Source organism: Pygocentrus nattereri, chromosome 23, assembly GCF_015220715.1.
Source record: "Pygocentrus nattereri isolate fPygNat1 chromosome 23, fPygNat1.pri, whole genome shotgun sequence".
In the NCBI taxonomy this organism is placed as follows: domain Eukaryota; kingdom Metazoa; phylum Chordata; class Actinopteri; order Characiformes; family Serrasalmidae; genus Pygocentrus; species Pygocentrus nattereri.
Genome location: NC_051233.1, coordinates 13787777 through 13801765, shown reverse-complemented (window position 1 = coordinate 13801765; position 13989 = coordinate 13787777). Strand labels below are relative to the sequence as shown.

Sequence of the window (13989 nt, the reverse complement as noted above, 5' to 3'; positions counted from 1 at the left end):
TGTTGTGGGTCTCATAGCATACAGTGGGCATCGTCAGTACTTAAGAACACTTAAGTCTAAAAACCCTTGTCAATCTTTTGCATATGACTGTATTTCATTATAAGCTTGTAGCATAGCTGTCTACAATTCTGCTCAATTGTCAGGAGACTGAGTACAATTGTGAGAACCAAAGTAAGTTTTCTAAGACATTGCTCCTATGGCACCTTTACTTTTAAGGGTGTGGCGTTTTACTCTTTTTCATTTTCAGCTTATTATATCTCGAACTTTGGAGTGCTGTGATGTGTATTGTGTATTATGAAAAAGCTTTCAAGTATTATGATGTGATATGCACTATGTTACCCACCCCTCCATGCAGTTATGCCCTGTTCTGTGTGTCTAGGGCATTATTCAGAGCCAGATGTTTTCTAGTGGCACATGGGGAAAAAGGCTTTAATAAAAGCTAGGGATTAAGTGTATGTGTGAGCAGATGGGCCAGTAGTTGGGATTTTGATGGCCCACTCAGGAGTAGCCTTTGAGCAAAAGGAATAACAAAGGAACACCGGCTTATCTAGAGCACTCACTTATGTATTCTGTTTCTTCCAATTAAATTTGAAAAGGCACAGATCTGTTGGTTAAAGGTTTTCCCTTTTCAGTGAAATTTAATGGGATTAGTCTTAAAAACTTTTCATTTCTTGCCTGTCACCACTTGTAGCAAGCCTTCACATTATGGATGAAAAACGCCCACAGACACTCATCTGGAGCGTCTATGGTTGGTTATGATTAGGACTGTGACAGTTACTCAATGAACTTTACTTTAAAAAAATAAGTTGAAGATTCTCCACAATTAGTATTATCACTGTAAATAATTTTGTATGCATCATCATAGAAAGCAAGAAAACCTACACCAGAAGGATCTCATGAATGAACATATGAAGAAATTAGATAACAGTAGCCTAAATGTACACAAACTCATCTCTGTTGGAAGCTGGCTGTCCCAAACCCCAACCCTGTGAAAGTAATTCTTACATTTGTGTTTTTTTTCATGTCACTACCAAAACACAGAGTATTAGTCCATAGGCAGAGCCTTATGTTAGCCACATCCCTGCCTAAAGCAGGAAGTGAGACTGCATCCCTGTCCTTCATGGTCATATGGTAAGGCATTTTTGAGTTCTGCTTACAATTAGCTAAAATTGTCACTATTGAAACAGTCACTACTGAAATCAGTTTGGAAGAAAGATCCATATATTATATGACTAATATAATCGGCAGTGACAGCCGTAGTTAGAGTGCTCACTGAACACACCAAAATATTTGTGATTGAATGGCAGTTAATTTGCATATTACGCTACTAATATTGAAAAGTCAGTAGTGTAGCCCATGTAATCCATTCAGAGACTGCCAGACAAGAAGTAATTACCCATAGCCTGGGATGAGCTGGATATGTGGGGGGCCTTGCAGCCCTGTGTGTGGGTCAGTGACGCCTGCACGGAGTGCCGTTAGTATGAGGAGTGCAGCGTGGGAGTGTTTACTTTATGAGATAGACCCCTTCGCTTGAATGCTGGAATGACTGGCATGCAACCTCCCAGCTCATGCCAAGTGATCCTATGCCAAAAGAGTCGATTTCAGTGAATGAGACGTGGCCATTCACTACAGAGAAATGCAGAGGAAAGATCTGGGAAGATCTTTTTTTTAGTTTGATTGCTCATTTATATATAAAATGATTATAATGTGATGCTGGATCAGGTTTCAAATAATTACTAAGAGGCGGTTAAAAAAAAGGATAGTCTGGAATGATAAACAGACTGAGAGTGTAGCATAGAGAATGAAGTTTTAATAAAATGAATACCCAGCCTGTCTCTTATTTCAAAGTGTTGATTGAATCTTGAGGCACATAACCTTAATTATAATGAAGTTAGTTACATTATGTTTACACTGTATACAAGTTAAATGCACAGTTATGTTGGTATATAATATTATCTGCTGACACAAGAAAAACATGGCAACAGTCAGATATTTGGTGACACATTTATTGTACTCTAGAAGAGCAGGATGCTTAGGCGACACCAGACTTCTCTGCCAAAATATCTACATTTTTAAAATTTTGTTGTATTTAATCCTATATAGAATGCTTCTCAACCCATCAGCTTGCGCAGCCAGAACTAAATGTTGCATAATAGACACTAATGCTGAAAGAATACATTTTAATTACTCTTTTACTTTTGTACCTCAAACTATTAGATGTGCATTAGGTTATGAACACTATACGACCTCTCATATTAATATAATTACCTATTGCAGGCGTGACACAGACATGCCTATGTCACAAGCAAGGAAGAATTTCATCAAGAAGATTCTAAAGTGAGGCAGCTAACTGATAAAATATGCATATGAGCTTTTCCAACACACAGTACTGCTGCACATGTCATAGGAACTAACCCTCTCTCTTTGGTACCCACCATGTAAGAAGGCAGCCTCAATAATTCATTGCAGTTGTTACTCCGTGGTCAGTCACGTTTTAAGACAGAGCATGTATCCTGTTTTCACATGCTGCTTGTGGTAGTTAAGTAGCAATACTAAGGTTGCAGGGCTGATGCAGGAACATTTACAGGAATGTTATCATGGGCAGCAGCTGGCGCTCTTAGCAGGTGTCTGGTTATAAAGGCCAGTGCTATTGGCCTGGTGCTCATCATATAACCTCTAAAACTTCATTAAGTGCTGCAGTGCTTGCTTGGAGTGAGAGAGAAGCTTTCTGGCTCATGCATGTTTTTTGTGTTTAGCTATAAATAAAAGATAGTTTGGCAGTGAATCTAATTTATTAAATTGTCCCTTTACCCAAGATTTAGTTCAATAGCCAGGACATTTTGATGTCCTTTTTGAAATCAAATAGCCATTAAGTACAAGTTATTCATTTTTCAGCATTGGGGAAAAAGTCCTTTTGGCTGGTGAGGGCAAACCTGCGTAGAAATGTTTTTTATGTTATGTTTTATATTATTTTGTATGAATGCTGCTTGTTTTTATCTTAGTTCACATTTCATTATCCTCCAATCCTCAGCTTTTCCAGCTCCACCTTATAGATGAACTCAAAGTAGAAGTGGTAGCATATGTGTTTTCTCCTGTATTTTGATTGGTGCTGCGCATTGCTTCATTACTGCCTATCCCCCACTTTCCTGCACTTCATATGATCCAGATGAGGAATGTTTCTAGAGCTTCTTACTTTGCCATTTTCGATTTGATGCAGATGTGTGTGACTATGTGCGTATGAGTGTCTGAGTACACTGCACACGTGGACATGCAGGACTGTGCAGAAGTCTTAAACCTGTTTCATACACGCTACCTCTGCATGTTATGAGCAACATGGAACTTCTTGCTCCAAATTTTATTTTCTTAACAGCTCAGAGCGTTCACGTAAGCTGCAGGAGCAGCGAGGCAGCACTTCCCAGATGTGTCCCGGAAGCAACATGGCATGTAGAAAATAGTACTTGAGTCTATTTTTGTCTGCAAAATACACTGAAATATACTTTCAGCAATGAAAATTAAACAAATTCTAAGTCTACAATTCACAGCCTTTATCAAATGAATTACTAACTAAACATTGTGGCTGTACACATTTTGCAGTAGGTATACCAGGCTTAAAATGATTGGTTAATCACAAGGGTTGTTTCTGACTTTTGCAGAGTATGGTATGCAAAACAACAAAGGTTTTATTTCTTAGATTTGTATTGGAGCTATGAGGCTGACAGGCTCATACATCGCCAATTAGATGTTTAGCTTTGATCATTTACAGTGGTTTTCCATGAAAGACAACAGACAAGAGACCTCTCAGAAGAGATTGACGGACGTTTTGAACATTGATTTCTTTTTTTGTTGAATGAAAATTATTTTTTTTATTCTTCTATATTGTATTGAAATTGTAACTTGTTTTTTTTTTAAATAATTTTTTTGTTGGTGTGAGACTTTTACAGTGCTAAATGTGCAAAATTCAGTTCAAAATTTTGCTGCATGTTTCTTGTGTAAACTGCTGACAGTATTCAGTTGCTACACTCTGCTCAGCAAGGCCTGACATTGTCTACTGTGTCTGCTTGAACTGGTGCTGTGTATTTCCTCATGCATGCTCTGACGTGTTACCTGATCCTAAGTCAACAACATACTGTCTTAACCTGCTAAAGTTCACTTGGGAGTGGTGAGTACTTGTGTGATTGTCTTTTGAACACTCCTAAATTGCTTATGTAACTCAAGACATGCTTAATTGAACAATAAAAGTTTGAACAAATCACTGTGAGAAACCTCAAAAGAAATATGGGCGATCCAGTTACAGCACCTTCTTTAAGGCTGTAAGAACGTGTGCTGTGAGCTGCACCAGGTTGAAGTTGACCAGTCAAATGTAATGAGAGAGCTTGGACAATAATGTTAATGTAAACAAATAATTATTGTGTGCAAAATTGTTGCAATAAAAAAATACTAGTTTTATTCAGCCTGAATAGATACTTTGAATGAATATCTTTTTTTTAAGGATTTTTAAGGACTTATGAACACAAATGTGGTATAGATTGAAAGTTTAGAATGTAAGATGAGGCATTGTTAAGGCATAAATGTTGAAGAAAGCCCAAATATCTAGAACCGAGAACTTCAAGGTTTGCATTTTACACATTCAGTCTCCTTGCTGCTCAGCAACTTTATACAACAGCGCTAACCACCAATTACAAGCCCACGTCTTTGACCACAAAGCTACCATCACCCCTATTATTTACTTTAAGAATATACAATCATAGACACGAATGACAAATAGACACCATGTTATCAGATTTCTATGTCTACTGTTGAGAATTGGACCAAGGAACAAAGGAAGAGCTAGTGTGCGAATCAAAAGCACATAAGTCTGTAGAAGAAGAACACAGTGCTTGACAGTGGACACACGTGCCACCAACAACAAACCACACACACGCAAAGATTGGGCTCTGTCTGCCAGTGAGCAGGTCTGCGGCTCCAAAACTCCCCTTTCAGTCTGGCCCTAATGATGTAATCATAGTCATTATATGTGAAATGAACTGTTAGTCCGTCGGGACTGCCTCCATGTTTGTGACACTCTAATTGGGTCCTCGGGGAGTTAGCCTTTAGATATACTTTTGCAGTAATCCTTAGCAGTGTATCCTGTTGTTTTTTTCTGTGTATCGCTAAATACAATTTTATTACTTTTGACATTCTATAGACTTATTGATGGGCTATGTTTAACATCTGCTGGATCTTATGAAGAGCATCTTCTGGAAAGAAGATTTGTGTGGATACCATGATTAATCAAGTGCAGTGATTTGCAATGATTAGTTGGCAAGTTGTATGATACTGATAAATCCTACTGTTCTCTATAACAGCTACAGTATGGCACCCCTAGATGCATTAGATGCAGTTTTGTAACATTGTAAATTGTAATGTGTTTTGTGAAGCTTAATTGTTGTGCTTTACTGTATTTTATTGTGGGAATAAAACTGTGAATCATCTGTCGGGACATGCATCACACATTGCTTGCCTAACTACATGTCTAATAAACCTAGTCATTAAGGTCTTGTAATAGAAAATTACAGCCATTGTAATAGAGGTAGATCACTTATTTGGCATCTTTGGTACTTGCATATCATTCGGTTATGGTTATGGCTTGGTATTAATGGTAACTTTGCAAAATGGCATGTATCATAAAGTGTGTCACAGTACCATGTCGTACAGTGAAGTACGTTTGATTTACTTTAAAATGTTTTAGGAGGGAAATGCGCAATATGTTTGTGAGGTTTCTCCTAATTTGTAAACCAAAAAAGTAAAAATTCAGTGAATAATGTTGAAGTAAATGTTCATTGCACTTGTCGTGAATGTTAATTTTATGAGAAAGTGATTTACTCTGAACAAAATTACTGTGACACGAAGCAGCTCTGTAAACACATAACCAGAACACCAAACGCTAATCACAGCAGGCTACAAACCAATGACTCATCTGCAAGCTAAACCAAATCCGCGAAATGAAACTAACTTGAGTACCAGGAATGATCATACATGGTTTTATAGTTTTTAAATGATTTAAATTATGAGTTTTTAATTTTATAAATAATGCATATAAACTAAACAACAAGCACTGACAATTGGAGCACAGGTTTGCATGGCTTGGATGTCGTAAATAATATACTCTCCGAATTCTATGCAGGACCTATAAATACCCCTACAACTATGACTGTATTGATCAGATCTGTTATATAATTGTCTGATCGCAATTATTTTTCACTCTAAGCTTTAACAGTCGTCTGTGTACATCTCAACAAACAGAATTTATTTGGGTGTGTGTTGATGAGCTAAGGCAAATGCATTGATTGAGACACATCATAGGTCTTATGAAAACAAAAGTCGTGACTTTTGATTTGTGCTAAATTACCTCTAGATGTTAATGTTACCTTTAGAGGGCAGCAGGGAGTGATGTTTGTTTATTTGATGTATGTTAATATCACCTGTAGAGGGAGTCAGGGAGTAATATTTGTTTTTTTTTTGAGCTTAAACTGTTCCTGCTGTCCGTTTAAAGCTACTGAGTGTTGAGAGCTAGGAAACAAGCTGTCATAAACAAACTAATCATAATTAAATTAGATATTGCAGTCAGTTGTCAGCAAATTCATTCAAATTCCAATTCATGATTGATTGACAGGCCTGGTGTTGATATGCATATTGCCAGGTTTATCCACAATATATTGGTGTATTGATATGTCAAACACAGCCCTAGTTATGATTCTGATTATATATTTAAAAGCAATGTGATAGATCTAGCATATCTACTGTGACCTCTGTCAATATTCTCTTAGGGCAAAGTGCATTTGAGCACCTGCCTTTTCCCACATTTTTTGCATTATCCCAGATCTCAAAATGAGTATCCACCTTGTGTGCCGGGGCTGGGTTTAGAAACACCAAATTAAACTGAGCCAAATGTTAATCTGTGGTTTTGTCTCTGTGGTTTTCTGAGTCAGTCTTATCTTCTTCATGCTTACGTTTATTGAGGCTAGTCAGTAGTGAATGCGTCTGCATTGTTTTGTGTCACAAGTGCAGAAAGTCCATCATTGAGAAACTGTTCATTATTGAGAAACTTAATGCCAGCAATGTGTGGTCAAGGAGATTTCTCTGTAAAATGTTTTTACTAGGAATTGTAAAAGAATGGGGCCTACACTGAAGAGTGTGTGTAAACTATGAACATATTTGAGAAGTTTGTATAAATAGTTCACAATTGTAAGACCAGCAAGTGACATCAATAAAGAAATAGACCACAAAATAAGTTGAGTATACATAGGATACATAGTGAGTACATAGTATAGTAGCATAGTAGCTTTTGTGTTTAGTGCTAGATCATTATGTCTGCACGGTAGCTGCATCTGACTCTACTAAGAGACACTTAAATGTACCATATTTGGGACAAAGTTGAGAAGAAATTTGTCTGTTGGCTTTGGACTTCCAACCACTAGTAGGCTTGTTTTTCGTGGATCATATCTTGACTAGCACATGCTGTGGTGATTGAAATAGTTTATAGACAGGGGATGTACAATGACAAGTTCAACTCACTGGCAAAAGACTCACAGTTTACTGCTTAGTGTCAGATAGAGGAGCTTTGTTAAGTAGCTTGGGAATTCAAGGGACATCTCCAGGAAACGTCTTTGCTAACATATCATAGTGGATAAACTGGTCAATCTTGATCTGGTTTCAATAGAACTGAACTGAAATCTGACCAGGATTTAGTGTTAGCACGACATGTTAACATTTTAGTGCCTTAAATTCTCAAGAGTGTTTTGTCTTTTGTCAACATCTCAGCCACATCCTGTCCACTCCATGTTGACCTCAACTTCACTTCCTCCGACGTCCTTTTTCTTCTATCCTCCTCAGTCTGTGATGATTCCACCTACTGAGAGGATCAAACGACTGTGATTTTCTGATTTTCCTCTGATATGCAGACCACCGCTAGAACTGTCACGACCATTACTTGTAACAGATGTGCATGTGAGCTCTGTGGTGGAGAGAAACCAGACGGGCCTCTTGCTTCCATGAAGAGTAAGGAAGCACATTCTTTTTTGGCATGTCGGTGTAACTGCGCCTTTGAGCTTGGAGTTCTGAGACCGCAGGTGGATGTTTGGGCCAGGTGTCAATGCTAATTATATGATGAAACATCTACAAAATGGGTGCAATTTCCTTTTCCTTGATGTTAGAGACACACACTACAAACTGGACTTGATGGCTACGAGCACTGGATTCTAGAGAGTGTTGAGTCAATTTGAAGATCAAGTTAACAATGTGTAATGATTGTCTTATTTCAATCAAATTTACATACCCTCATCTCCTTGCTAATGTTTGACATTTGCTTCTTTACTTTACACTGGAGTTCAAAGGCTAACAGATAATTAACATTTGCTTCAAATGATTCTGCGTTGTGAAGTAACCCTAAATAGACTTGCTTACATATTTTGACACTGTAGAACATACTATTATCTATTAAAATGTGTGTCATAGTTTAAAAAAAGTAGTAGATATTTGTTTGTACGTTATTCAATTTTTATATAGATTCCATTGCTTTTTGGTCTGGCAACTACATTATTCTTGTAGCTCCAGGGAAAAAAGCTAAAGAATCAAAAAATCAGCATTAATCCATATCTGAGGATGGGTAGGAGTTAACATAAATGTTTTCTGAAAATAAATAGCAATAGCAACACTTCTGCATCTGGGTCCTTTACCCTGCTTTCACACCAGCAGCGACTTTGGCCTCTTTATGCCTTGCCGCTTATGTGATTGCAGCAGGCATAAGAAATAAAGTGAAAGCATGTAAGGTAAAGTTGTGAAATTAAAGAACCTAATAAAGGCCCAGTTCAGTAAAAGTTTTCAATTTGGCCACAAAACTAATTCTTTTAGTAGGAAAAAACAGAATTTGCGAATGCCACATAAACTTTTCTGTCTCAGCTTACTTTAGTTTAACCTAATGCCTTATTCTCTGAAGCCATTTCACCTGTGGCTTTTGAAATGACCTGTTTTGCCTGATGTTTAAAAGCTGAGACATGATTTTACTTGTATTTTTCCAGAGACCTGGTTAGTCTGATGTCTGACGCTATAGTCTGCATTCAACCAGCACAGCTCACTAGCCACTTTTATAGAACTGTAACACCTAACATTATGTTGGGTACAATAAATGTGGTATTATTGTAGTATATAGTGCAGTAACTCAGTTAACTGTCACTGGGTACAGGCCTTACTGTCAGCTTAATTTGGGCTATGAGGAAAATGATGACACCTGTCCACATATTATCGTTTAATAGTACTTTGTTTATATTCCATGCTGAAAGCTTCTACTATATCAGTACTAACAGTTGGATTTGATTGTTCACTATCTGGAAAAGATGGAAGTGTCTCTCTTCAAGTATTATGACCTTGCAGGTTGGATTGCAATATATCCTGTGGTGTATCGTGGCTTAAAGCCAGCTTGGTCACTATGACGCACTCACTATGACGTGAGGCTGTCTGATAAGTCTGCAAATTGTCTTTCTAAAACATAAGCAGATATCAGGGACGGATGCCTTGACACAATGCCCACCAGCCAGTGTGCTAAAAGGACAGATAGTGGACATGTCTGCCATCAATACAGCAGAAATCTGAGAGAGGCAGGGGTCAACACTGCTGCATTAGCTTGAGAGCATCATCCAAGAGAGGCAGATGGTTTAAAGCTTGAACTGAGTAAATGCACTTTCAAGTGTTTACAGTGTTTAGTTACAGGTTTGGTTAAGAATGCCTAGCATTTTTGCCAAGGAAGAACACTAAACATGTTCAAGGGAGAAAATTGAAAGGATTAATAGGAAAAATCAGAAGAAGGAAAGAGGATATTTGGAGCAAAGTGAGAGAGAGAGATTTGAGGGAATGAAAGAGAAAGTAGTGAAAGATTAAGGGACATACTGACCCACTTTCATTAGTGAGTACTGCAGAGAGGATAGTTAAAGAGGGGAATGGAAGATCAAGATCAGCGATGGATGGTTTCTCTCTGACATTTATAGTACCCCGGTCAGACTGTGGACTGCAGCAGCATGGCTAGTAGGATTTAGCTGTGATTGAAGTCTTCCATTGGAAGAAGACTAGTCCATGCTGCTGATCTAAGGACAGGTTTGGGGTTGCTCTTAATGATAGTTAGGTTTTGTGTTTTGGTGGAAGAAGTGGAGTTCTGCTACCCAACTCGTACCCAAGAGGGCCATGTCAGGTTTTGGGCCGGATTCAGGGTGGTTGTCTAATCAGTGATTTAACGTAGTACATTTGTTTTTAATTTGAAGGATTATGCCTACATAAATTCCGTGCACTCCCACCGTTTTCTCTTTCTCTGGATGAATGACAAGAGGAATGTTTTGGCTTGGTGAAAGTTCTCAGTGGATATTTCTCCTTGCTTGTTAAGTTCACCCCAAAGTGTGTTAAACATTTGTACAGTAGAAGCAGTAGCGTGAGGAACTTTGGTGCAGCAGGGCTAACATTAATGTTCTGTGCCAGGTATATCAGCAACTCCACTAAAATATACTGATGATAAATACTGGTGTGATATAAAGGTTTTCTAAGGATGACATTTTCTGCTGGTCTACTTACATGCAGAACACTGTAAAACTGTGAAATGTAGCAATACTGTGCAGGCTTGGTTAGGTCAGGTATCAAGCTGTGGGTACATCTTTGCTTAGGGTTAGGGTTTAAGTTTGGGCTTCACTTTTATGTCTGTGTAGACCTGTAGGAAGAACATGGTCTTGGTTTTCTATAGAAAGCCATTTGCTTATGCTACACTCATGCTCAAATGACTGGGGTTTTCTATCTGCTGCTTATAATTAGATTTAAATGAAGATATAGAAGTTTTTGTTATAATCTTTTTGTTATAAGGCAGGCACAACATGCTCTAAGTAAAAGCAAGTATAGTAGTAGAACAGAATTATAGTTCTGTCAAATCAGGACATTTAAAAATATTGAATATTGAACAGTTCATAACAAACCTGAAAATATGTACTTTATTACATCCATACTTCTTATCCTAGCTACATGCTGTAAACCTCTGCTAATCTTACATTTTTATTCATAACAATATAAATATTTTTTCATTATGTACATTACAGTAGCAAATATGGTTCAAATGCTCTTCCCTACCGATCGTTGTGACCATTTCTTAGTCCAGCAGACAAACATGCAAGCACTACTAGCACTGCTAGCCATGACCTGCATGGGAGTCATGTGCCTATAAGAGCAAAAAGCCTGAATGGAGTGCAGAATGTATGTAGAGTCAGTATGTATTTATGAACCTAATACTGTACACTGTGTGGGTGATGCAGCCATTTATGATGATGAATGAAGATAGTGTTTATAACAATGGTCATGATAATCATGCTGGTGTTGAAGATGACTGTATTGATGATAATGGTGATGATAATGGTTCTGATGACCATAATGGTGATGATGATAAAATAGGTACCCATTCATTCTCTCTCACTCACTCTATTCACAGGCAAGAGGTGCAGGAGAACTGTGTTCGCTGGCGAAAGAAATTCTCCTTTGTGTGTAAGCTGAGTGCCAATCCTAACACAGGGGTCCTGGACCCCTGCATCTGCCGAGTGTCTGTGCGAAAGGTACACACACACACAACCACACTCACACACTCAGGAACACATTAAGCATCATTAACATGCTCTGCTTTACCTCACACACTTTTAAACACAAGTCTTTTCAATATATTAAAATTTATTTTTTAAATATTATTTAATATCACAATAAAAGTACTAGAGTGCTTATAATTAAGTCAATTGTAGTTACCTTTTCTTAAAAACTTTGATTAATTGATTATTGTCAAAGTATTTGTTATTTTACTCCATTATTAAAATAATCAACAGTGAATGCCCTAAATATGTCTATACAGTCAATGGTCCTTGGCTAATATACTGTAGCGCTTTATTTGAATGCTATTTATCATTATGACACGTGAATAAGCACATTATAATGTATTTAAAAATCAATACTGAAGTATTTTTGAACAGTTTATTTCACTGTTCACAAGATGATAGTAGATGTTTTGTGAAGTAAATGGTATTGCATTGTAAGAGTAGTAATATTGTGTTTCAGGGTGCTTGTTTCTTTTCCTTTGTGCTTGAACTCTGTTCACCCTGTACAGTAACCATGGCAATAGCTAACTGATTGCATAATCATGTCTGCCTATTCTCACTGGACCTTTCTCTCTCTGTCTGTCTCACTTTACAGGAACTAAAGGGTGGAAAGTCTTTTTCAAAGGTACGAGTCTGCCATGAGCTTTTTCTTTGACCATTTTGTTTCCCTCTCTTTTTTACTGTTCATACCACTTTATCTCTCTCTTTTTAGAACCGTCTGTTTCTGCCCATCTCTCTGTTTCTATCTGTCCATCTCTCATCCTTTCTCTTGCTCTCTCTCTGGAAGAAGTCAGTGTGTCCATTTATCCTGTTCAGCCTGTTTGCAAGCATGTGCTCCCCTGGGAGTAGTGGAGTCGTTTTCATGAACACTCATGTAGAGAACAGAATCTTCGCTGCATTTGCTGTGTTAGTGTGTAAACTTGTGCTACTTTGTATTCTCCAACTCATACTCAATTCTGCATCACTTAATTCATCATTAATTCAATTCAGTTTTCTAAGCTTTATTGGCAAGACCATGTTTATATACACTATTACTAAAGCATCATAAACACCAACAAGAGTGAACACTGTTAATAAGATGGAATTGCTTATGTCTAGGATATTTGTAATGCGCCTAAGAGCATCTATTTTGCTAAGAATACTGTTTTTCTGGATTTTATTGATAAAGCATTATGCCAATGATTTTTTTGTTATAGAGATATTGAGTTGTGGTGGGCATAAAAGCCAAATTTGTTTTTTGGAATTTGTGAGGCATTGTGCATCATATCTTAGTTTTATTTAACCTTCGTTAAATAAACTTTGTGAGTCTGGTGGACACACTGCATTATTATTTTTTATAAATCAAAAGAGCTGTAACAATTTATGTAAAAATACCAAATGTTTAAAACATCACATGTGGCCAGTGTAGGGTTCTCCTTTAGCAGCTGTAGCCAGTCAGCAGCCTGTCCATGTTGTCCGCTCTCACACATATACAAACACACACACTTAACAGCAGGCCATGTAAGAGGAGAACAGTGTGGAACAATGTGAAGGGACGCAGCACCTCCACAGTTTTGTTCCCACGTTCACCCCAACACCACATGTGTAATATAAATGTGTAGGGAGTGTACAGTGTGAAGTCATTGAACATGTGTTATTTTATGTTCATCAAGAAAATGAGCAAAGGCCAAAGAATTTGGCATTGAAATACTAATAAATAACATTTTTTGGGGGTAAACATTGAAAATGGGTCTCACAGACCCAAACACCATACAAGTGATAAGCTCCACATAGAAGCCTTAAGGCTATTGCTCATTGGACGCATCAGGCAGCTGACATGCAGTGTCCAAAAATTTTAAACTATTGCTTTTAATGAAGGTGTTCACACCATCCAGGGCTGGATTACAAATTCATAGTAGGTGACATCATGTAAAATTTAAGATAAGCGCCTGTTTACCCCGGCTTAAGGTTATTAGCTTAGATACATTGTTTTTCACATTACTCCTTTTAGTCTTAGGGTTTATGAAGAGTTAATTAGCTGATACAATTAATTCCTTACAAATGAAATCTGTACAAGTGTGCAAAAGTAGCTTGAGCTTGCTGTTTATTAGTTTTAGGGTTTTGTGCTGTGCTTCCTAAGTGCTATAGCTGTGCTTTGTACTGTCTGTGTGGTGCAGTAGTCTTTAGACAGCTAAAGAAGTCTTTGTATATTTACTTTTTAGCCTTTGACTAAATAGGAACTACACTGCCTATGGAGGAGTATAAATTTCAGATTTCATGGTTGTTACATATGAGAATGTGTAACCTTCAAAAGAGGCTAATTGAAAATTTTAATTTACTATCAGATTTTTTTTTTAGACTTTCATGA

The 13989-nt window shown here is 37.5% G+C and overlaps 1 protein-coding gene across 2 annotated transcripts in view; it reads left to right on the top strand.

The window, feature by feature from the left end:
* fam102ab (family with sequence similarity 102 member Ab) overlaps positions 1 to 13989 on the top strand; it is a 58236-nt gene that overhangs the window by 22735 nt on the left and 21512 nt on the right. For both annotated transcript variants that reach the window (XM_017701699.2, XM_017701700.2), the window contains exons 4-5: positions 11492 to 11612; positions 12238 to 12267. In XM_017701699.2, the coding sequence (XP_017557188.1) occupies positions 11492 to 11612; positions 12238 to 12267 (151 nt within the window). The remainder of the gene's footprint in view (positions 1 to 11491; positions 11613 to 12237; positions 12268 to 13989) is intronic.